The 20,926-nt window shown below is 42.0% G+C and overlaps 8 protein-coding genes across 8 annotated transcripts; 4 read left to right on the top strand and 4 right to left on the bottom strand.

The window, feature by feature from the left end:
- Positions 1-794: 794 nt before the first annotated feature.
- Positions 795-1,466, bottom strand: LOC119191539 (chorion class A protein PC292-like). The gene is made up of 2 exons (XM_037445430.1): positions 1,392-1,466; positions 795-1,281 (listed from the first exon to the last, which is right to left on the bottom strand). The coding sequence occupies exons 1-2, from the start codon at positions 1,440-1,442 to the stop codon at positions 886-888; spliced, it is 447 nt and encodes a 148-aa protein (XP_037301327.1). The 5' UTR covers positions 1,443-1,466; the 3' UTR covers positions 795-885.
- Positions 1,467-1,796: 330 nt separating this feature from the next.
- On the top strand, positions 1,797-3,506 carry LOC119191538 (chorion class B protein M2410-like). The gene is made up of 2 exons (XM_037445429.1): positions 1,797-1,875; positions 2,921-3,506. Exons 1-2 carry the CDS (start codon positions 1,825-1,827, stop codon positions 3,419-3,421), a joined length of 552 nt encoding a protein of 183 aa, XP_037301326.1. The 5' UTR covers positions 1,797-1,824; the 3' UTR covers positions 3,422-3,506.
- A 3,064-nt stretch (positions 3,507-6,570) lies between these two features.
- LOC119191533 (chorion class CA protein ERA.1-like) lies at positions 6,571-7,208 on the bottom strand. Its single transcript, XM_037445424.1, has 2 exons — positions 7,125-7,208; positions 6,571-7,009 (listed from the first exon to the last, which is right to left on the bottom strand). The coding sequence occupies exons 1-2, from the start codon at positions 7,173-7,175 to the stop codon at positions 6,635-6,637; spliced, it is 426 nt and encodes a 141-aa protein (XP_037301321.1). The 5' UTR covers positions 7,176-7,208; the 3' UTR covers positions 6,571-6,634.
- A 336-nt stretch (positions 7,209-7,544) lies between these two features.
- LOC119191532 (chorion class B protein B.L1-like) lies at positions 7,545-8,346 on the top strand. The gene is made up of 2 exons (XM_037445423.1): positions 7,545-7,613; positions 7,710-8,346. The coding sequence occupies exons 1-2, from the start codon at positions 7,563-7,565 to the stop codon at positions 8,268-8,270; spliced, it is 612 nt and encodes a 203-aa protein (XP_037301320.1). The 5' UTR covers positions 7,545-7,562; the 3' UTR covers positions 8,271-8,346.
- A 2,527-nt stretch (positions 8,347-10,873) lies between these two features.
- Positions 10,874-11,793, bottom strand: LOC115439801 (chorion class B protein M2410-like). The gene is made up of 2 exons (XM_030163795.2): positions 11,656-11,793; positions 10,874-11,447 (listed from the first exon to the last, which is right to left on the bottom strand). The coding sequence occupies exons 1-2, from the start codon at positions 11,704-11,706 to the stop codon at positions 10,947-10,949; spliced, it is 552 nt and encodes a 183-aa protein (XP_030019655.1). The 5' UTR covers positions 11,707-11,793; the 3' UTR covers positions 10,874-10,946.
- Positions 11,794-12,029: 236 nt separating this feature from the next.
- LOC115439804 (chorion class A protein PC292) lies at positions 12,030-12,843 on the top strand. Its single transcript, XM_030163798.2, has 2 exons — positions 12,030-12,138; positions 12,369-12,843. The coding sequence occupies exons 1-2, from the start codon at positions 12,088-12,090 to the stop codon at positions 12,768-12,770; spliced, it is 453 nt and encodes a 150-aa protein (XP_030019658.2). The 5' UTR covers positions 12,030-12,087; the 3' UTR covers positions 12,771-12,843.
- A 2,522-nt stretch (positions 12,844-15,365) lies between these two features.
- On the bottom strand, positions 15,366-16,288 carry LOC119191537 (chorion class B protein PC10-like). Its single transcript, XM_037445428.1, has 2 exons — positions 16,189-16,288; positions 15,366-16,017 (listed from the first exon to the last, which is right to left on the bottom strand). Exons 1-2 carry the CDS (start codon positions 16,237-16,239, stop codon positions 15,454-15,456), a joined length of 615 nt encoding a protein of 204 aa, XP_037301325.1. The 5' UTR covers positions 16,240-16,288; the 3' UTR covers positions 15,366-15,453.
- Positions 16,289-16,592: 304 nt separating this feature from the next.
- Positions 16,593-17,174, top strand: LOC119191531 (chorion class A protein L11-like). The gene is made up of 2 exons (XM_037445422.1): positions 16,593-16,690; positions 16,851-17,174. The coding sequence occupies exons 1-2, from the start codon at positions 16,640-16,642 to the stop codon at positions 17,172-17,174; spliced, it is 375 nt and encodes a 124-aa protein (XP_037301319.1). The 5' UTR covers positions 16,593-16,639.
- The last annotated feature ends 3,752 nt before the right edge of the window (positions 17,175-20,926 follow it).

The raw sequence follows: 20,926 nt of genomic DNA, 5'->3' as shown, positions 1-20,926 counted from the left end.
GGTTCCTGCGCGTGCGTTGCGTAAACGGTTAAAGTTTAGTAACAACCAAGTATGATAGAATTGTCCGTCTTAAAAGTTCGAAAAATTATATTTCGAAACAAAGTCCCCGTCGCATCTATCGGCCTGTCTGAACGCAATAAACTCTAAAACTACACAACAGATTTTGGTTAAATTTGGTATGGAGATAGTTTGAGAGACTGGAAAGGAGATACGCTACTTTCTATCCCAAAAAAATATAAAACGGGCTTTTTAAACCATTTTTACGAGGGCGGTGCCGTAAGAAAACGCTGGTTAATATATTATAAAACTCAAGAGTTTGTTTATTTAAAGGCGCGTTTTTTTTCAATAATAGGAAGCTACATTAATCCTTAGTGCTACTTTTAATACTGAGAAAATATTTATGCCAGAAAAACTTTTTCACGCCTTCGAAGCTGCAGGCAAAACCGCATTATCGATTTACTATAAATCCAGCTACGTTACTAAGTAGGTATATGCGGCGGCGCCTCGAGCTAAATTCCTGCGCATACAAAAAAGTGTGAATTTACTCGATGCGCTTAGATCCATATGAAATCAAGTTTGGGCATTGGATTACGGCGGCTATGAAGATGACGGATCCTGTCCGTTTCACAATTATTATACATAACGCAGTAATATTGACAGCTTGCTAAAGCCTAAGTAATACGTGTTGTGACTCGTTCTTCGTGATTCTTGCAGCATTCTTGACCTACAAAAATTTAAATATAATAAGGAATACAGGAAGACGTAATATCATATCAGGTGTGAAATAATAAAATATAAAGGAAACTACATTTTTTTTTTCATTTCTTATTGTATTGGCTCGTCAATACATTGTGGTATTACGAATGAAATTTTCGTCTATTATAATCAGTAGACGTAGGGTCCTCCGCAGCCACAACCGCAACGTCCGGCGATAGAGACGGTGCCAGCGGCGAGAGCGTCACCGGCGAAACCGACAGCGCCGATGATGGGCACCTGACCGGCGACGGCGGTGGTACCAGCCACGGGCAGCTCGCCGGCCACAGCTACGTTACCAACACCGGCACCACCGTAACCAGCACCAATACCGTCGTAACCGACACCATAGCCCCAACCGCCATAACCAAGGCCGCCGTAGCCAAGTCCGCCGTAACCGAAGCCATCATAACCCAAACCGGCGTAACCAATGCCGCCTACACCGCATCCTCCACAACCGAGACCGCCGTAGCCGTAGCCGAGACCGGCGCCATAGTAGCCAGTGCCAAGGCATGCGCTGTACGCATTCTGGAACAAGAAACAAGATTATTTATAAATACGTAGATGCCTATATTAACTACTAAGAATAGAATTTCATGTGTTTTTTTATTAATTAAAAATATGTACTGTATACTCACGTGGATGAGGCAAGCCTGCACGCAGAGGAGAAGGAAGGCGAAGGTAGACATGTTTGAATTGTTCTACTGAAGATTCACAACAGAATGATTAGAAGTGGCCACCACAACGCTTTTATACAAATTATAATCGCATTGTTATTAATAAACATTATCTCTCAAACACGTGGCTTTTTTGAATTTCGTAACTCTAAGTTTTAATTATTTGTTTTGTGTTATAAATCATGTGTTGCACGTACGCGCCATTAGGCATCGAATACTCGCTGCAGATTATTTATCGTCGTATCTTTCCTTGGACAAACAAGGTCGGAAGTTTCGTAACTCTAGGGTACATGGAACAATGTACTATTGCCCATGATTTAATATATAAGTGCATGAAGACGCAAGAGAGTCATTCTGGTTGCTGCTTCCGGAGGAACATCATCAGTACACAAACATGTCCGCTAAAGCTGTGCTCGTATTCTGCGCTTCCGCTCTCTTGGTTCAGGTAAGAACAGTACCGCCCTGTGGAATGGGGGCGTTTGAAGAATTCCACCACGGTATCCCCTGCCTGTCGTAAGAGGCGACTAATAGGGGCCACGAAGGGGGTCGTCGGCGGGCAGCAGGGGGCTGTCCGCCCTAGTGCATTTTTTGTGCATCCTTGCACATTTTTCGGTTGACCCCGGGATGGACGGCAGTGTGTAGTTGGCCTCATGCTGCCGTAGACGCCGAGGGCGTCCTTCGGTGCGTGGGGCTTCTGAGCCCCCCCCCATAGGAGACGGGCCGCAAGGCGGCACCGCGCAGGGGCGGCTGCGGACGAATACTTAGACACTTCCGTCAGAGGAAGCCCGCAGCCGTCCCTAATGCGCCGAAGAGGCCACCGCGGAGTTTTAGCTGGTAGGCCGTGCATAGGTTAATTGTACTCGGGTTAGGGACTCGGCCCGGCGGTCGCCCGAAGGTCGTCATCAAATCCGGGCGGCTCAACGCCGGGCCGTAAGGCACGGTTACCCCAGCATAACCGCTCAGTCGCCCCCCACGAAGGCTGGGCGGTAGTAATAAGGGACTTTCTCCGCGAAAAAAAAAAAAAAAAAAAAAAGGTAAGAACAGTAAGCATTGTAATTTTGTGATGTCGAATGAATTGACTCATTTATAGTATTTTCTTACCCCCTTATTCATATACGTTATTTATCTAAGGACGGAGCATTGCTGTGATAACAAGTCTGTTTCTTGCATTGCAGCCTTCGCAGTGCGTAGACATAGGGCCGTTGTGCTTAGCTAATATTGAAATACAACTTGAATCAAGTTGGCTGTCAGATAAACAAAGCTGAGAAACAGACTTGTTATCTCAGCAATGCTCCGTCCTTAGATAAATAACGTCTATGAATAAGGGGGTTAGTCTATAGCATTTTACGATTATTATAATATTTTTTGCTATATTAAAAATATTTTAAGTTGATAAAAATAATTATTGGTTATATTATTCTTTCTTAGAACATTATTTATTCTTTGAATCTAAATGCTGTAAAATAATAAGCCTGTTAATTATTTTCTAGGGCGCTGTAAGCAGCTGTCTCGGAGGCTTTGGCTTGGGCTACGGCGGTCTGGGTTACGCTGGACTGGGTTACGATGGTTTTGGCTACGGCGGTCTAGGCTACGGAGGTTTAGGCTGTGGTGGTCTAGGCTACGGTGGTCTAGGCTACGGCGGCCTCGGTTGCGGTACTGGCCTCGAAGCTGCCTATGGAGGCGGTCTCGGCGTCTCTACTGGCTCTGCCATTGCCCCTGTCGGTCTCGCTGTGGCTTCCGAGAACGTGTACGAGGGTGCTGTGGCTGTCGGCGGAAACCTGCCCTTCCTGGGTACCGTGGCTGTGGACGGTGTGTTCCCCACCGCCGGTGCTGGCGCTGTCTCGTACGGTTGTGGTGACGGCGCCGTCGGTATCACCGGTGAGGGTCCCATCGGCGCTGGTTTCGGTTACGGCGCTGGATTCGGTGGCTACGGACTCGGACTCGGCTACGGCGCTCGCGGCTGCGGCTGCGGATGCGGTGCCTTGTACTGAAACCTCCAAAATGAGAACAAAGGAATCTTAACGACCAAACGAGATTTTAACAATGCATAAAAAATAAACGGAAGCAATATATTTATATTTCTGTTTTTTTTTTAAACAGATGACACACCCACAAATTTACTCACGACTTTTCTCCCTACACACACTTTTCACTGTGCACATTCCGTCTCATGATGTGAAACGAGGACGAGCCTATCGCCATATCGGGCACAAATTTCAGACTCCGGGCTGATACTGAAATGAAAAAACCCATATTATTTTCCCCGACACGGGAATTAAAACTGAGACATCAGCACTGCAATTCAACTACGAAGCTGAGATAGTCAGGATTAGATGAATATTTCCAAAATACGTTAAATTATTTGAAAATCCACGGATAAAAGTTACCTTTTCCCCATCTTCATCACATCCTACTATTTAGTGGCAACACATTACGTTTACGTTTAGTAAGGATTGGCTTATTTTTAAAGACTGACCATTCACCTGACGCCAACACCCTATAAAAGAATTAGTCCTAATAAAATCGAGATAAAATCTACACAACATTTTGCCCACCCTCCAAATTTAATCCAAGATACTCGAAAATTAAATAAAAAACATTATATTATGAAATGAGTTTTACGTAACGAAAGCACTCACGAACCACTTTATTTTAAAATATACATGAAAGAAACCTTTGATTAAAACGATATATATTTAATATTAGCTTCCGCCCGCAGCTTCGCCCGCGTGGATTTCGGGTTTCAAAAATGGAGAAGGTGCTCAATTTGTCGGGATGTTTTTTTAATTTATGGTGGTATGCAGGTGGTCCGATTGTCCGGTCAGGGTCTGATGATGGGATCCTGGTGAAATCGAAGGAACTTTTAACCATTAAGGTTGCACACGAAATGACGGAAGCTTAAAAATGGAGTAACTTCTCCCGTTTTCCCAACATTTTCCATCACTGCTATGCTCCTATTAATTGTAGCGTGATGAAAAGTATACTATAACCAGCTCAGGAGTATGAAAAATAATTGTACCAAGTTAAATTAAAATCCGTCGAGTACTTTTTGTTTCTATAACGGTTATACAGACAGACAGACAAAAATTTTACTAATTGCATTTTTAGCATCAGTATCGATCCCTAATCACCCCAGTTATTTTGGAAATATATTTCATGTACAGAATTGACCTCTCTACAGATTTATTATAAGTATAGATATGCAAAAGTAGCTCAAAAATTGTCCATAACGAAAACATGCATTTTAAAGTAAAACAAAAGAAATAATATCGTGAAGCCAACCAAATAACTAATGATATATTAAATTTTGTGACTGTTCAATTTAGTCGGGTCCGCGATATCACTTTTGTTGAGTTTCAGAACGCGACATTACATTATTATATTCTGTGCTCCAACGCACACTGCTTTGATGTTAGGAACACACCTACATTGCTTAGACAACAGTGAACTTTATACAATAGCAATAAAGCTCAAATTGACTCTACGTATTAGTTAGAAAACGTTTGTATGGGAAATAGAAAAATGCTGTTTTGAGGATTTTCCCGGCAATTATTCAAATTTTTCTCACCTTTTAAACCTTCCTAGACCTCCACGAATAATTCAAGACCAAGATAAGATAAATCCGTTCAGCCGTTCTCGAGTTTTAGCGAGACTAACGAACAGCAATTCATTTTTATATATATAGATTAACAACTGAAGTTAGCTAAAATTGAGTTTCTCGAAGCCGACCACTATTTATGTACTATGTATTTTGAGACTATGCAATTTTGTCGCGTTCGCGATTCACTTTCACTTTTGTTGAGTTTCAGAACGCGATATTAGATCCTCCAACGCGCACGCGAATTTGAACTTTATGCAGCGGTAATAAATTACAAATTGACTCTCCATTTTATTTAGAAAACGTTTGTATGGGAAATAGGAAAATGCTGTTTTGAGGATTTTCCCGGCAATTATTCGAATTTTTCTCACCTTTTAAACCTTCCCTAGACCTCCACGAATAATTCAAGACCAAGATAAGATAAATCCGTTCAGCCGTTCTCGAGTTTTAGCGAGACTAACGAACAGCAATTCATTTTTATATATATAGATTAAACGAGCTAACAATAAGTTGATTCTTTTTGCATTACAAAACCAAACATATCAAATTAAAAAATATATATTTCGAAAACATGTGAGGTGGGCCATGTTAGGCAGCTGTTCCTTTCATCTGAGTGCAGTAAAATCTTATGAAAATATAAAGAAAAGCAAAAAACAATAAAACTTACATACCTATATAATTCGATAACTAAGAATTTAGGTATATTGTTGATGTAGTAAAAATAATGTAATTCAATTTAAATTAATTTTATATGCAAAAAAAAAATCGCTTCATAGAAGTAATAATTATGCCACTGTCATGACGCTGTATAAAAAAATAACAGCTATTTTCTAAATGGCAGGGCGTTTGGAATCATTCGTAGATGTTATTTCGTTTGTGGCGGCCGACGTATAAGACGACATAGATTGAAATAGATGGGTAAACTAGGATTTTTGAAAACTTGTCTATGATAAGAACCGGGCTTTGTTTGAACATAGTATGTACTTATAAATGTTAAAGTATGTGGAAATATCAACCCTAGCTTCGTATAAATGGTGCAATTGATCGCTACAGTAATTAAGGCTGGTGTGTTATAAGTTACTTGCTAAATTTCATCCCAAAAACTACATAAAGTATTTTTATTCTAGGAAAGATCTTTCAAGAGGGGGAAGTCGTGAGCAATATACTCGTATTCTAATCCGAAGTGAATCTACCACTTCTTTTTTTTAAAAGATATACGGAATAAGAGAATCCCCGGTCGAGCCGGCTTAGTCAAGATCTTAATGAATATAGATCTTAATTTAACAAAAATATTAAACGATAGAGATTTCAAGAAATCTTCATGTTTCTGGTTACATCATCACGTTTTGAATTAATTCGACAGATTGTCTGTAATTAACTAATTTTGACGCTTTTTAGGAGAAACGAGTGTAGTAAATTGTCTAGTACGAGTAAGTTATATGAACACCTAGATTTTTAGATTAGAAATTAGCTTTATTCATTCAGAATTAAGTTAATATGTTATTCAGTATAAAATTATAAAGAGTAAAGGAAACGATAGAATCATGCATTTTAGTGTATTCTATTAGTTTTGCCAATACATTCCATTTGTCGTGAATTATAATTATCAGTAAAGGTAGGGTCCACCGCAGCCGCAACCGCAACGTCCAGCAATGGAGACAGCACCAGCAGCAGCCGCGGTACCGCCGAACTCCACGGCGCCGATGATGGGCACCTGACCGGCGACGGCGGTGGTACCAGCCACGGGCAGCTCACCGGCCACAGCTACGTTACCAACACCAGCACCGCCGTAACCAGCTCCGATACCGTCATAGCCGTAGCCCCAGCCGCCGTAACCAAGGCCGCCATAGCCAAATCCGTCATAACCAAGACCAGCGTAACCGAGGCCGCCTTGTCCGCATCCTCCATAGCCGAGGCCGCCATAGCCGTAGCCGAGACCAGCACCGTAGTTGCCGGCGCCGAGACACGCGCTGTACGCATTCTGAAACAAAAAATAAAATTATTTATATTTATATATTTATATGTTATATATTTTAATTGAAAACTTACTTATTAAGATGTATAATAAAATAATCACACGGTGTATAAGTACTCACGTGGATGAGGCAAGCCTGCACGCAGAGAAGGAGGAAGGCGAAGGTAGACATGTTGTGGGTCTGATACACTGAATATACAATGGCTTACAGTTGTATGACACTGATTTATATGGAGACTGGAGACGCTTCTCTGATACCATGCTATTTAGTAATAGTTCTAATTGTTTATAGATAACTAATTAATAATAATTCACGTATTTTTCAATGTCAACACACTATTTGCGAGTGTTTTATTTATTATAATGCGTAAAAATAATTAAATTGATAACCTGGGCAAGGGTAATTTCATTCTAAATAAGAATTTAACACGTAGGGATTGCACGTTCCAAATTTTATTATTATTTTTTATCACAGCCAGAATGGAAAGCATCATGTATAAATACTTGTGTTACACTATGGGTAGTTATTCTGTAACAGAAATTTCCTGAGTATCACAACATGGCAGTTAAAGCTTTCCTCGTAGCTTGCGCTTCTGCGTTCTTCGTTCAGGTACGTGCATTAACATAATTTTATTATAAAAACACGCGTGAGTTTTTTTCTACTTGTTGGTGGTTATTGATGATAATATTTTTCTTTGTCTGGCAGTGCGCGCTGGGTAGTTGCTTAGGACGATTCGGTGCTGGCTTTGGCCCCTACGCTGCTGGATTTGACGGTCTGGGTTATGGTGGATTCGGCTACGGAGGTCTGGGATACGGTGGATTCGGATGCAGCGGTTTGGGTTATGATGGCTTCGGTTACGGAGGTCTCGGCTACGGCGGTCTTGGCTACGATGGCTTCGGTTACGGCGGACTCGACGCTGCCTATGGTGGTGGTCTTGGTGTCTCCAGTGCTTCTCCCATGGCTCCCACCGGTCTTGCCGTAGCCTCTGAGAACGTATACGAGGGTGCTGTCGCTGTCGGCGGTAACCTGCCTTTCCTGGGTACCGTGGCTGTGGACGGCGTGTTCCCCACCGCCGGTGCTGGTGCTGTCTCGTACGGTTGTGGTGATGGTGCTGTTGGCATCGCCGCTGAGGGTCCTATCGGTGCCGCCGTCGGTCCCGCCTACGGATACGGAGGTTTGGGCGGATTCGGTATCGGAGGATACGGACTCGGCTACGCTGGATACGGCGCGCGCGGTTGTGGTTGCGGCTGCGGTGCATTTTACTAAACTCATTTTGTAACTAATGTTTCAAAAAATAAATAAGACCTGGCTGATATAAAATAAAGTACGAGCAATAATAGAATTTACTGTTGTTTTATTACATACTAGTTGAAAGTGAAACGTACTGCCGGGCGGATGTCCGCAGGTTCAAAACCCAAGGGCACACCTCAATTTTTTTCTAGTTACGTGTGTATTCTTGTGAATTATCGCTTAGTTTATCGGTGAAGGAACATCGTCAGGAAATCTACATACCTGTGAAGTTTGCTGTAAGAATTTTGAGAGTACTGTCTGCCAATTCACACAGGGCCAGTGCAGTGAACTGAGGCAGCATATTATTAAGTATTTATTATAATATTATAAATACGCGTTGAAGGGGTTATGATGTTTTTGACATAACAACACTTTAAATCCTAACCCCCTTATTCATAGACGTTTTTTATCTAACGACCGAGTAAGGCTGTGATAACAAGTCTGTTTCTCAGTGCTGACGGCATGGCAGTCTTCGCAGTGCGTAGACGTAGGGCCGTTGTGATTGGCTAATATTGAAATACAACAATAATAACCAATCACAACGGCCCTATGTCTATTGTGTCCTAGTTTCTCAGTGCCGTTGGGCACTGAGAGACAGGCTTGTTATCACAGCTTTACTCCGTCCTTAGATAAAAAACGTTTATGAATAAGGGGGTAAGAATATACCTATACAATATTAAATCTTAGTCGAGGAACCTATTCAAACATACAGCATCATGCTTGCATGTAACTTATAAAAATATACGCAAAACAAGACATAATTGGCAGATCGCACCTAAAAAAATCGTAAAAAGACTCCGTGATGTATCTATTTGTTTAACACATTCTATGCGCCATTCGATATGAATATAACCTATAAATATGATACGATTTCCCTTCATAGTTCAAACCTGGCTTAGGAAGGTAAAAATACCTTAATGATGATATTCCCATAAAAAAAATTTGGTCACATATTTTATATATCTCGCTATCACCAATAAGAGCGGAGCAATAATGAAAAAAGTTACAAAATGGGGAAAATTTATTACTTTTGAGAGCTTCCGTTGCGTGCGCTGCGTAAACAGTTAAAGTTATGCAACAATCAAGTGTGTCGGATTACTTCTCTTAAAAAAATCCCTGGCACCCTGGGATGGAACATAGGCTCCTGAGAAAATATATAGCGTGACTTTTATAACGGAAAACTTTAGCCTGGCAAACTTTATCACGCGGGCGGAGCCGCGGCCAAAGCTAGTTTCATAAATATTCGGAATGATAATCGAAAACTGTATTCTCTTCTTAAACAGGTCCCTCGACGAACCTTAATATTGTATACATGTGTTACTTTTGCTCTTCACACGAAGGTAGAAATGAAATATTTTGCTTTACTGATGGTCTTATATCTAATGGTAATAAGAGCTGATTGTAATATACTTAAAATTCAGGGACAAAATGAACTAGAGATTTTTTGGTTGAAGCTTGACTACTAAAAAAGATGTATTAGTAAATGTAACGCGGATGCGTCTATAAGTGTATTTAAAGTCTATAAAAGGAAAGTTACTGCTTGCCTGATTACAACATTAATTTACAGTCGAAAGCGCTGTTTAGAAGCATATAATTTTGTACAAACGTTTCTTATTGTTGGTGCAATAATTAATAATAATAATGTTACGTAGGATTTTGTGTTTTAAGTTTTTATCTTTGTTCCAATAATAAACTTTTTTTCTTCTTCTTTTTTCTTTCTTTGAATAACGTAATCGTGAATAAGGGATTATTGTACTTTTGTACAATAATTGATAATTTGTAAAGATATTAAAAATTATTACAAATATATGAAACTACATTAATAAAAATAAACTAAACGCTACTTTTTAGTGTGATAATTGAAGATATCAGGAGCAAAGCCGCGTGCAAAAGCTATTATTATAAAAGCAAAATTTTTAACCTAAAATATAAATAAACAAAACAGGCGCGATATCTGAGCCGCATCCGCACTGTGGCCGCTTTGTTTTTATTATGCAGTTGTTAGATTTCTTTCTGAATATAAACTTAATTTTGAGCACATTGCCGAAACACTTTATTTTAATTGCGATAGACTTACTTATGTTATAGAAGTCATTCATAAATCATGGTAACAGCTATTCCCACGTATAAGATCTCCCTTTTCTAAAAAATACCCTCAATTTAGACTTAAATCTATTTTTACTAAAATCAAGCCAGAAGTAATAGCCTGGTACTTCGATTTCAAGTAGCATTGTAATGGTAAAAGAATCTAAAAAATCAGTCAATTACTTTCGGAATACAAGCATTTTTTTTCTCTTTATAATATACTAGCTTTTGCTCGCGGCTTTGCCCGCGTGAAGGAGTTTTGCGGGATATTTTTTTTCCCACTTGATACTTATCGTTATATTATAATAACCATATTACACAAAATCATTATTCATTGTAGCCTATGTGTTATTCTGTTGTATAACCAATATTATTGTAAAGTTTCATCTAAATCCGTTCTGTAGTTATTTCGTGAAAGAGGAACAAACTTACATCCATCCTCACAAACTTGCGCATTTATCATTTTAGTAGGATTTAATAAAAACAAATCATCAGTTTGCTTTCGTTTATTCGTTATGCATTGTTAAATGTCGTATGGTTTGTACAATTATTGTGATACTGGAAGTTTTAGTACCAGGCACCGCATCCGCAGCCGCAGCCTCGAGCGCCGTAGCCGAGTCCGAGTCCGTAGCCACCGAATCCAGCGCCGTAACCGAAACCAGCGCCGATGGGACCCTCACCGGTGATACCGACGGCGCCGTCACCACAACCGTACGAGACAGCGCCAGCACCGGCGGTGTCGAACAGACCGTCCACGGCCACGGTACCCAGGAAGGGCAGGTTTCCGCCGACAGCCACAGCACCCTCGTACACGTTCTCAGAAGCCACAGCGAGACCGACAGGGGCAATAGCAGAACCAGTAGAGACACCGAGACCACCTCCATAGGCAGCTCCAAGGCCAGTGCCGTATCCGAGGCCGCCGTAGCCTAGACCACCGTAGCCTAGACCACCGCAGCCTAGACCGCCATAGCCTAAACCGCCGTAGCCCAAACCATCGTAACCCAGCCCAGTGTAACCCAGACCCCCGTAGCCCAAACCAAAGCCTCCGAGACAAGTGCTTACAGCGCTCTAGAAAAATATAAATAGCTGTGTTATTTACGGCATTTAAATTCAAACAAAAATTAATTTTCTTAGAAAAAATATTTTATGTCTAATCATTTCTAGAGACACCTATATTATATATACATAGATATCTGTATTAGAGACTACGAAAATATTATAAATGAGTCAATTCTATTTTGTCATCACAGATTTAAATATTGCTTACTGATCTTACCTGAACCAAGAGAGCGGAAGCGCAGAATACGAGCACAGCTTTGGCGGACATGTTTGTGTACTGATGATGTTCCTCCGGAAGCAGCAACCAGAATGACTCCCTTGCGTCTTCATGGAGTTATATATTCAAGTATCAGCATAGATCGTATTGTCTTATGTTTAGAGTTGCGAAACTTCCGACCTTGATAGTTCACTGAACGATACAACGATAATAATATCTCCGGCAAATATTCGATGCCTAATGGCGCGTACGTGCAACACATGATTTATAATATAAAACAAATAATAAAAACACAGCGTTACGAAATTAAAGAAATCACGTGTTTGAACGCTATTATCGCATTTATAACAGAGAGGTTATTGTTTGTATAAAAGCGCTGTATTGGTCACTTGTAACCATTCTGCGTTGAGTCTTCAGTAGAACAGAACAAACATGTCTACCTTCGCCTTCCTTCTCCTCTGCGTGCAGGCTTGCCTCATCCACGTGAGTATACATAATAATAGTATGATAATATTCCTTTAGACTTTTACGAGTTATTAAATATTCATTTATTTGATATAGTAATAAATTAATTAGTGTAGGTACAAAAAAAACGTTTTGAAGTATAGAGAGTTACGAATTGGGTTTTAAACAGGAAGAGATATTTACTAAAATTAAAAAGCATATAATATTAAATTCTGCCAGGATAGTTACCAATATATTATTTTTTTCAGAATGCCTACAGTGCCTGTCTAGGTGCTGGTCTTGGTTACGGGTACGGAGGGCTTGGTTACGGTGGTCTTGGCTACGACGGTTTTGGCTACGGCAGCCTTGGATGCGGCTGCGGCGGACTTGCTTACGATGGTTTCGGTTATGGTGGTCTCGGTTACGGCTATGGCGGTCTCGGTTACGGCGCTGGTATTGCTGGATACGGTGTGGCTGGTGCTGGTTACGGCGGTGCTGGTGTTGGTAACGTGGCCGTCGCCGGTGAGCTGCCCGTGGCTGGTACCACCGCCGTCGCCGGACAGGTGCCCATCATCGGCGCCGTGGAGTTCGGCGGTACCGCGGCTGCTGCTGGTGCTGTCTCCATCGCTGGACGTTGCGGCTGCGGCTGCGGTGGGCCCTACCTCTACTAAATTCACAGAATAAAGTGAATGATTGTCTATCCCATAAATACTGGACAAAATACATAAATGCTGATACATTTTACTTTGTTGTATTTGTTATTATAACGTAAACCATTTTGAATAAGCATCGAGTTAACTTATATGTGTTAATACTGTGTGTTACTCATATTGGGAGCACTGCAGTATCCATTAAGTATAATTTAAATAAAATTGGTAATTTAGACCTAAATTTTTATAAGTTTACAGAGATTCGAATTATAATATATAACCTATTTTAATCGCTTTGAAACGTCACACTCTCTTGTTATATATAAATGTTATGACAATTACTAATTAATAAGTTTTAAAGTCTAACTACAAAGCAAAGTTTTTGTTGTTAAACAATGAACACAGTGTCAGTGTTGTAAGATGAATGTCTTACAATGAACACAGTGTACATTGTACAGAGTAGGCAGATATAGCATACGATTAATTGCTGCATCACTCATTTTAAACTAATGACCAAATAGATGACACATACACGTTCTTTATTCCACAAGGGGTAGGCAGAAAAGCAAGAAGTGCATCTACTTTTCGCTATACGTAATCCGTCTGGTGAAATAATAGACAGCAAGCCTTGACTTGCTAATAATTGTAGATTGCAAGCGAAAATGAACCATAATGTGTGAGATCGTTTAAGATGCCTAAGACAGCTCACAGTCACATAGTGAGCTAAGGAGATTGCTATACTCCAGTGGCGAAGGGTGAATTTTTCCAAAAGGGAACCCGACTTAATATAATATAGGTATCAAAATGTAAAAGTACAATCTGCAAAATCGTTCTAATGATCATTAGATTTTTTATAAATTACGAAAGGGAAGCCGTCAGGAATCGGGTTATATGGAGTCTTCGCACATGCTATACTCAGTATTTCTCTACGCATTCAAAACAGAAGCAAATGATCCCTAGAAAAACAAAGTCACCGATCATAGCCCAACGTATCAGTAAACTGGCGACAACAGTCAACAGCAACAAATGGCGGTGAGCAAGGGCATAAAGTTCGTAAAATTAACAACAGATGGGTCAGATAAGTTCTCAAAAGTAGGCCATGTACCGGCGAGCGGAGGATTGATGTTCTCTCGCGTGGTTGATAAACGATCTTGTAAAGGTAGTAGGAACTCGTTTATTTATTTAACTAAGTCAAAATTTTCATACATATCGAACTCACTTAGCGTTCATTTATTGGTAAGTAAATGAATGAATATCCTATTATTTGATGGTCGACTTTTTAAAGAACAATTTCATCTTTTCACTAGTTTTCTCTACTAAATTTCGCAAAAGTAATTATACTATAAATATTATACGGAGTAAAATAAAGTACTATATTTATCTCAGATTAATAACTAAATCAAATATTCTGAATAAAAAATAATGCATCATATCTTGTATTCTTGCCCGTCATGAAGCTTCTGACGCGGTCATGGGATGCGAATAATACATCGTATCGCATACTGCACATATGTTTTACGACAACGATTTTAAAAACTGTTTCTTTTTCGCAGTTTTCATATTACGATTATTTCCCGACGTTTAAGAAGACTTTGCTTTCGTGGCTACGGAGCGGAAGGAGATGTCAGGTCGTCCGAAAAGTCAAAGTTACAATAATAATAATAATAATAATAATATATCAGCCCTGTATTAAATATTTGCCCACTGCTGAGCACGGGCCTCCTCTACTACTGAGAGGGATTAGGCCTTAGTCCACCACGCTGGCCTAGTGCGGATTGGTAGACTTCACACACCCTCGAAATTCCTATAGAGAACTTCTCAGGTATGCAGGTTTCCTCACGATGTTTTCCTTCACCGTTAAAGCAAGCGATAATTCACAAAGAATACTCACATAACTTTTAGAAAAATCAGAGGTGTGTGACCTTGGGATTTGAACCTGCAGACATTCGTCTCGACAAACTGTTCCACAACCAACTAGGCTATCGCCGCTTTTTACAAGGGTACAATATCTACCTTCAAATAGCGGACCCCCCCTTGCCCCTTTCACCCTATGTGAGACACTAATTCTACAACCAATCGATAATTAAATATATTATCTCCATTCATTTGGAAAAATAAAATATCTACCTACATTACAATTATACATTTTTTTAATTTGAGAAATAGTTTTATATCAATGTCTAACATTCGGGTAAACATACGAAATCATTATGCAGGCTATGGTCTTCGCAGCATATTTTCACGTAGACCGCCGCGTCTGTCCAGTAACACCTAATGGTATTGTCATCTTGTTATATGCGAAACTCATGCAAAATATTGAAATTGAATCTAAGACCATATAGTATATGGTATATAGTATATATAGTATATGGGATAATGTTCTTAAAGTAGTAGTAGTGGCATAAGGGGGTGTAAAATTAAAATTTCTTCTATTGATATTCATTTTGTTCGAAAGTTACGCATTTTATATTAAATCTATAGTTAGAATAAAGTTAGAATAAAATATGGTAAAGTTGTTTTCAAGAAGATAAGTATATTATGATTTAATTTATTAAAACAATGTCATTATAACTTTGTATACATAGTTATACAATAATATATGTTATGTTACGGAGGGTGAGTTTGAAGAAATTACACAAAATAATTACTTGCTTATTAGATATTTTTATTTCTTATGGTATCAGGTTATATGGTTATCAGAGTTTCAGTACCAAGCACCGCAGCCGCAACCGCAACCGCGCGCGCCGACTCCAGCGTAGCCGAGTCCGAGTCCGTAACCTCCGACACCGAATCCGCCCAGACCTCCGTATCCGTAGGCGGGACCGATAGCAGCTCCGATGGGACCCTCAGCGGCGATGCCAACAGCACCATCACCACAACCGTACGAGACAGCACCAGCACCAGCGGTGGGGAACTCTCCGGCAACTTCCACGGTTCCCAGGAAAGGCAGGTTACCGCCAACAGCGACAGCACCCTCGTATACGTTCTCAGAGGCTACGGCAAGCCCGGTGGGAGCCATGGGAGAAGCGCTGGACACACCGAGACCACCACCATAAGCAGCTCCGAGGCCGCTGGCGACAGCGATGTCCGCAGCAGGAGCGATGGCGCCAATGCCGCATCCCAGACGACCGTATCCAAGACCACCATAGCCAAGACCACCGTAGCCAAATCCATCATAGCCCCATCCGCCGTAACCCAGAGCTCCGTAGCCGAGACCGCCATAGCCCCAGCCGGTGCCGAGGCGTCCAAGACAGGTGCCAACAGCGCTCTAAAAAATTAATTACCATAATTTTTTTCTGCTGTTGCTGCGACATTGTGCATTTTTTTTATGAAACTTGTTGATTGAATTAATTATTTTTTAGTTATTATTTAGAATACTGACAAGTATGATTAAGACAGTTCCAATTACGAGCTTAAACTGGTTACAAACTGTTCTTACCTGGACTAAGAGTGCAGAGGCACAGAAGACGAGCACAGCTTTTGCGGACATGTTTTGTAATTATGTTTCAGCTAAAACAGAATCAAGAGTGATTCTATCACCTCGAGGAGCAGTTTTATATGAGTTTACAGCTCGTTATCCTAATGAGTGCTAAAGTTATGAAACCTGATCTCTTCATAATGACCATTAAGTTGTCAGGACTCGATGAGTACGAAAAGTTGAGCAACTTATTATCTAGTTTAATTGGACGTACGTGCTTCGACTCAACTAAGTGTATCAAATGGAAATTAGTTATTATTCTAAAATTCAAATTAATGATAACATTATTACTAAATATTTATCTTAATGGGGTTAATAAAGTTCGAAATGCTTGGAATTTTATGTGTATAAAAACATAGCCACTGTCAGTTGTAATCATTCTGCAACCAGTTTTCAGAAGACTAGAACCATCATGTCTACCTTCGCCTTCCTTCTTCTTTGCGTGCAAGCTTGCCTTATCCACGTAAGTGTGTGTTGACGCGTAAGAAATGTATTAATCAATTTCTTAGGAAATCTGGATATCTATTTCAATTTTCTTAGGAACTTAGCCTTATTTCCAATTTGTTTACTTGGTCATCTGATGATTTGTCGTGAAATTTCAATTAATGTTTAAATTGTTCTAGAATGCGTACAGCGCGTGCCTTGGTACCGGCTACTACGGGGCCGGGCTCGGCTACGGCTACGGCGGTATCGGCTATGGAGGATGCGGTCTAGGCGGTATCGGTTATGCTGGTCTGGGCTATGATGGCTTCGGCTACGGCGGCCTTGGTTATGGCGGTCTTGGTTACGGCGGCTTGGGATATGGTGTCGGCTACGACGGTATCGGTGCTGGTTACGGTGGTGCCGGCGTTGGTAACGTGGCCGTCGCCGGTGAGCTGCCCGTGGCTGGTACCACCGCCGTCGCTGGTCAGGTGCCCATCATCGGCGCTGTCGGTTTTTGCAGGTGACGCTCTCGCCGCTGGCTCCGTCTCCATCGCCGGACGTTGCGGTTGCGGTTGCGGCGGTCCTTTCGTCTACTGATAAATTCATTATTACAGATCTTACGTTACTACGACCTGGCAAAGACAATAAATTCTGATTTTGCAATATGAAACTGTAATTTTCTTTCCCCATTATAGTCTGAATACCTTCACGTAACGGTTTAGTTTAATAAGAATAGTGTTTTATTACGTAGTCCATTCATACATATCCATTCATAAGTAGAGTATTCAATAATATTTTTTTTTACTTTACGAGCGTTGTTTGGATTCCCAAAGTTATGTCTTAAAAATTGTGTCATACATAAATTCTTTTAAAGATAAATTGTTCCGTACATCCTGTAATATCGACAATTTAACGAAATCTTCCCAGAAGATAAATAAGAGTGATGATTGCGGTATATGGAATTATTTGTATGTTGAAAGTTTACTTAGTCGTATTATTTAATAAAAAAATATTTTTACCGTAATGGGCAATAACTGCATAGATATTATATGGAGTTTACTAACATCCATCGTCGTCATTTTCTGTCTGAATGAGAACATCCAGTGGATATAAAAAAATATTCGCTCAGAATTTTAGTGTGTGTACGTCATTTGACGTTCCGTTTATTGGGACTCAGAGCCTTGATGGCATCAGTTCGGTTGTGTCCGCCGCCTTGCCCTCATGCGCACCTAGCCGTGTTGACGTGATACCGGCGTGGCGCAGCGTTTCGGCACAAATAATAATAGTGCAATCTCAAATGCATAAATTTGTAGTAGTTGTATTTTTTATCTTATGTCATCACAAGTTATAATTAATTGATTATGTATGATTACTTATATATTTTTTATTTCTTTAAATATTTTTATTTTTCTTATCTTTTGCTGGCATCCGTGGGTACTCCTGTTAACCTTGCTGTAAATTATTGTCAGGGTGGCTCCTCCACATGGCGGACACTGAGTTTATGGGTGTAGATTTTCACTGTGTTTTTGATGGTAATGCATTAAAGTCACAACTCTAGCTATATTGAAACTCCAAAGATGGCACTGAATATATTATATATTTCAAAGCTCCAGAGTACGTTTAATACACAGTGGCGTACTTAGGTGGTAATAGTAACAAATCCTAAGACCTACTAATTAAAGGGCGACTGAGCGGTTATGTTAGGTCACCGTGCCTTACGGCCCGGCATTGAGCCGCCCGGATTTGATCTTGACCTTCAGGTGACCGCCGGGCCGAGTCTCTAACCTATATACAACGCACGGCATACCAACTAAAACTCCGCGGTGGCCGTCTTCGGCGCATTAAGGACGACTGTGGGCTTCCTCTGACTAAAATGTATAAGTTTTCGTCCGCAGTTGTTCCTGCGCGGTGCCGTCTGTTGCGGCCCGTCTCCTATGGGGGCTCAGAAGCCCCGCGTAACCGAAGGACGCTCTCTGCGTCAACGGCAGCATGAGGCCTACCTTCCACGCTGCCGTCCATCCCGGTGCGTCATCACAATGTGCGAGATGTGCACAATATACACTAAGAGCGGACGCCCCCAGCCGCCCGCCGACGACCCCCCGATGCCCCTATTAGTCGCCTTTTACGACAGGCAGGGGATACCGTGGTGGAATTCTCCAAACGCCCCCATTTCACAGGGCGGGAGACGCCGGTCAGTCGTCCACTCGGCGCCTCCTACGTCTCCTCTGACGGCGGGAGGGATCCTCCCTCTCTCTATCCCTCTCGGCACTCTCCTTCTGCGAGAGGACCACCTCACAGAAGTGGGCCACCGCACGCCAGGCCTCCGGGCTGCCGACCATGGAAGCGACCACGGCTGGCAGCGAAAGATCTCCTCCGACGACTGATCTAAGGCCGCTGCGCTCTTCGTCCCAGGCTGGACAGAACTCCAAAGTATGTTGGGCCGTATCGAGCGAGCAGTTGGCATAATGGTGACACAGGGCCGACACCTCCCCGTACCTACGATCCGGTACAGATACTCAACGAAGCAGCCATGCCCAGTGAGAACCTGTGACAACCGAAAGGTTGCCGCACCGTGGCGCCTGTCTAGCCACTCGGCAAAGACAGGCTGCGCTGCCGCAACGGTCCGGATCCCCGCTGTCGGGGCCTCCAGCCTGAGACGCCACTCCTCCACGGCGGCTCGTCGCAAGGGGGCCCTCTTGGCCTCCACCTCCTTCAGGGCCGGACGCTGCCCGCGACTGAACGCCTCCACCCGCCAATGAAAGACACCAGACAGAGATTTGGGGTCCATATCCCAGGGCAGGAATCCGGCCAACAAGCAAGCTGCCTCGAATGAAACCGTGCGGTATGCCCTAATCGCCCGCTGCGCCACTACGCGCTGCGGGCCCCGCAAGAGCGGCAGAACGCTCTCTTAGGGCATCAGCCCAGACCGGGCTGCCGTATAGTGGCATGGACCGCACGACTCCGTGGTATAACCTTCGGCAAGGGATATCAGGACCCTCCAGGTTGGGCAGCAGACTGGAAAGAGCGTCCGCTGCCCGGGACAATTTCGTCCGCAATTTTAAGAAATGGGTGCGAAATTCCCAACGGCTATCTAACACTAAACCACATATGCCGAGAATCCGCACCCCTTCCACAACGATGGGCGCCGGCTGGTGGCCTCTGCGAGGCCCGTGAAAACAAATGGCCTCGATCTTCTCGAGGGCCACCTTCAAACCAAAACGTCGAATTCGGCTAACAACGTGGCCGGTGCCCACCGCCGCTAACATGGCGGCGCCCTGGAAGGTCCTTGATGTCGCCGTGATCAATGTGTCGTCAGCGTAACATGTCACGCTGACTCCCCGGAGATTGGCACCACGGAGCACCCAGTCATACCCGATGTTCCACAGGAGAGGGCCCCAAACCGAGCCCTGTGGAACACCGCAAGGTTGCTCTGCGATGCCACCCGTCGGCACCCGGATACACCACGTCCCTGTCAAACAGATACGCGTGCACCGGACGCCGAAGATAGGGCGGCATCACGTGGTACCGCAATCCCTCGTGGAGGCAGGGCCAGGGCAACGAGTTAAATGCGTTGGAAATATTCAACGATACCGCTATATCTACGCTGGCTCCGGCCACTGCTTCCTCCGCCTGTAACTGACCCGCAGAATCGTGTGGACGGTAGGACGTCCCCCTAAATCCGAACTGGTTGTCGGCCAAATTTGGAATGTTGGCACAGCTTCAGATGCGGATGGCCGGGTGAATGAATATGTTCGCTAGACTAATTTTGTACAGTCTTTAAATTTCTTTTCGATTTTATTATTAGGTAGGTATAGTATATTATACTTTTTTGTATCTAATTTTTTATATTTTACCTTGAATTTTCTTTCCTGTAGCTTATGCAGTATGACTGCCATCTGGTCCTGATTAAATAAATGCATTTTCTTTCTTTCCACTATCTGAATATTATGTAACCACATTCTTTTATAAAATTAAAGAAAATAAAAAATCTATAGAACTTCAAACACAAATTTCGTGATTCTATCAAAATATTTAAAGTGATTTTAAGTCTTAAATATTATCTGATAATAATTTTCGGCTTTTCCGATTGCCGTCATTTTTTCTAATGCAGCATATTTGTTGTTTCGTTAATTAACGCGTTGTAACATTAAATATAAGTAATTAGTTTCCACACCGATAACACCAATAAGATATTGCTTGCTGAGGATTAAACCAAGAGAAACGATTGTGTAATTCTGTAATCACCATTTATTCGGTTTGCAAGAATTTTCTAACA

This window comes from Manduca sexta, unplaced genomic scaffold (genome assembly GCF_014839805.1).
Source record: "Manduca sexta isolate Smith_Timp_Sample1 unplaced genomic scaffold, JHU_Msex_v1.0 HiC_scaffold_1626, whole genome shotgun sequence".
NCBI lineage: Eukaryota > Metazoa > Arthropoda > Insecta > Lepidoptera > Sphingidae > Manduca > Manduca sexta.
This window is presented reverse-complemented; position numbering and strand designations above follow the sequence as displayed.